Genomic DNA, 2507 nt, shown 5'->3' with positions numbered 1-2507 from the left:
TTAGTTTTGTTGGGTAAAAAACTCTAATTTTGGTGGTGCTCTAATTTTTAAATTATGTTCTTGGCCTTTTGAGCTCATAAAACCATAAAATCTCTTGTGTAAAAAGAAAAAAAAATTAGCACTGAAATATTGAAATATATGTATTAACACACACACACACACACACACATAGATATGTATTAGGGCTGTCGAATAAAATAAATTAACTAACCAGCGAATTAATTACGTTATGTTCTGTGATTAATTAATGGGAATTAATTGCATACATCAATTTTGGCAGAGAAAGTATTTAAAAATATTTCAATTCAAATGAATTTTGGTAGATGGGGGAATCGGTGAATAACTGAAATAGACTTTAAAGTTCAAAGTCTCTTTTATTTCAAAATCTGAACCTTTTTTTCACCGTCCATATTCACACCGTCTCTCCAATACTGTATGTACCAAAATAAGCTCAGACAACAAGGACCGACAGTTTAATATAAAGTGATGTTTCTGTGTGTGAAGCCTCGGCTAATCCCCCGTGCTCCACCGCCCAAACTGCTCTGCAGTCCATTGCAACCCATTTTGCAAGGGAGTGACGTAGTCGGTCACAGGTAGACTTGCTCAGTTTGCGTCTGAACACCTGGTCTAGTGGCTTGACGAGGCTGGCTGCTAACGCTAGCATCAGGGGCTGCGCTCGCTCGGGCCTCGAGGTTCGCTGCGTAATGCTTTGCGTTAAGAAGATATTTCAGGCTGGAAGTACTCTGGTGGTACAAACATTTCTTACTGCAGAAACTGCAGAGAACGCGTTATTTTGACAGTCCAATACACACACACACACACACACACACACACATATATATGTGTGTATATATATATATATATATATATATATATATATATATATATATGCCGTCCTTAACTCCAGACTTTTTCAGCCTTTGGTTGGATTTATATAAATCTATGTGTAAATATATGTGTATGTGTGTGTGTGTGTGTGTGTGTGTGTGAAGAGAAAAGCTGCAAAATAAAACAGAAAACTAAGCAAACAGACACCTCTAAACTTGAGGATCCTCCTCAGTGAGGACGCTGCAGCTCACAGTGCAGCAGAACGCAGAAATTCAGGAAGAATAAGAAATTGTAATATGAGCAGTAGATAGCTTTCTTGATATTACTTTTTGATCCAGAATTAAAAAAAAAGAAAGAGCATAAATGAATAAAACATTAATTAAAAGAAAAAAAGATCCTGCTATTCCTAACAGCATGCTGTGCATTGATTTAAATGATGGCGCTGGGGAAGCAGCGGCGCTCTGACAGTTTGAAAATTCCAGCTAGCTGTGTGAGATGATGAGAGAAGGGGCCTCTCCAGGCACTGCTTGACAAAATTATAATTAAGCATTATCATCAAATTGCAGTGATTGAGGATGCATCTCTTTGTGGCCTTTGAATGAGAGTTTAGGAACAGTAATTCCTTGGGATTTTTTTTCTCTTCGATCACCCAAAACTGTTTTGTTTTTTTTTTGATCCTCACTCAAATGCACAAATGCACTGATGTCCTGCACATGAGAAAGAAGCTTCCTGCCTGCTGTTCTTCTTCACTAATTGAAAACAGCCATTTTTTCATTGCAGGGCTTTTATGAGAGGGCCAGTGTCTCTTATACTGCAGCAGACATTTCTCCATAATGAGATCGAGCTTCCCTAATGCTAACATCTCCACCCACATCAAAGCAACCTTACACATCACAATTGCTTCGGGCATGTTTAATTTGGAAGGGTCCACAGGCCAATTAGTGCTGGAGGTGAGTGAGTGAGTGTGAGTGTGTGTGTGTGTGTGTGTGTGTGTGTGTGTGTGTGTGTGTGTGTGTGACAGAGAGAGAGAAAATGAACAGAAAAGATAAGGCTGGTGAGGGACGATAAGATCATCACAGTCAGAGATAATGGAGATGCTTGAGAAAGAGGAGAAAGAGTTAGTTAAACACTCTGACAAGAGGGCTGACAGGAGAGGGGTCAGACCTGAAATGAATTTCACGCTTCCTTCCACCAGCCAATCCAGAGAGAAAATTTAATTTGGGATCTTTTCTTTTCCACCTAATTTGATCACCAGATCAGAGAGCAGGGCGGGCACTTAAAATTCAATACTCACTTAAATAAGCTGGATTATAAGGTGCTCTGGAGCTGGGCAGAAATGCTTCCAACTCTTTCCTCTCTGGGGAGGCTTGCTGGTGGCTGAAGGGATGATTTTTGAGAAGGTGGTGGTGGAGGTGTTGGTGACTGAGAGGCGTCTCTTTGCCAAAGGTGGAGAATGACTTATCAGTCGTTTGCTCTGGGCTTTCAAATACCTCTGTGTCCGGGACCGAGTCCATGCCGGGCACGTGGAGGTTGCTGCGATAGTCCGGGCCCTGGCGCCTGTCGGAGGGCACAAAGCTCGGCATCCAGCAGCGATCGGAGTGGCCCAGGGCCTTACACTCCTCTGTGCAGTTAGAGAACAGATCAGCGCCTGCAGACGAGAAGAGGCGAGAAGGTTGAGG

The 2507-nt window shown here is 41.8% G+C and overlaps 1 protein-coding gene across 3 annotated transcripts in view; it reads right to left on the bottom strand.

Annotated features, from left to right (window-relative positions):
- The window catches only part of pcdh10b (protocadherin 10b), a 16863-nt gene that overhangs the window by 2892 nt on the left and 11464 nt on the right, over window positions 1-2507 (bottom strand). For 2 of the 3 annotated variants that reach the window (XM_046406802.1, XM_046406804.1), the window contains exon 4: window positions 2123-2476. In XM_046406802.1, the coding sequence (XP_046262758.1) occupies window positions 2123-2476 (354 nt within the window). The remainder of the gene's footprint in view (window positions 1-2122; window positions 2477-2507) is intronic. The other variant, XM_046406803.1, reaches the window with a different exon arrangement.

Source organism: Scatophagus argus, chromosome 12, assembly GCF_020382885.2.
Source record: "Scatophagus argus isolate fScaArg1 chromosome 12, fScaArg1.pri, whole genome shotgun sequence".
Lineage (NCBI taxonomy): Eukaryota > Metazoa > Chordata > Actinopteri > Scatophagidae > Scatophagus > Scatophagus argus.
The sequence above is the reverse complement of the archived record's forward strand: the minus strand, read 5'-3'. Positions and strand labels throughout refer to the sequence as shown.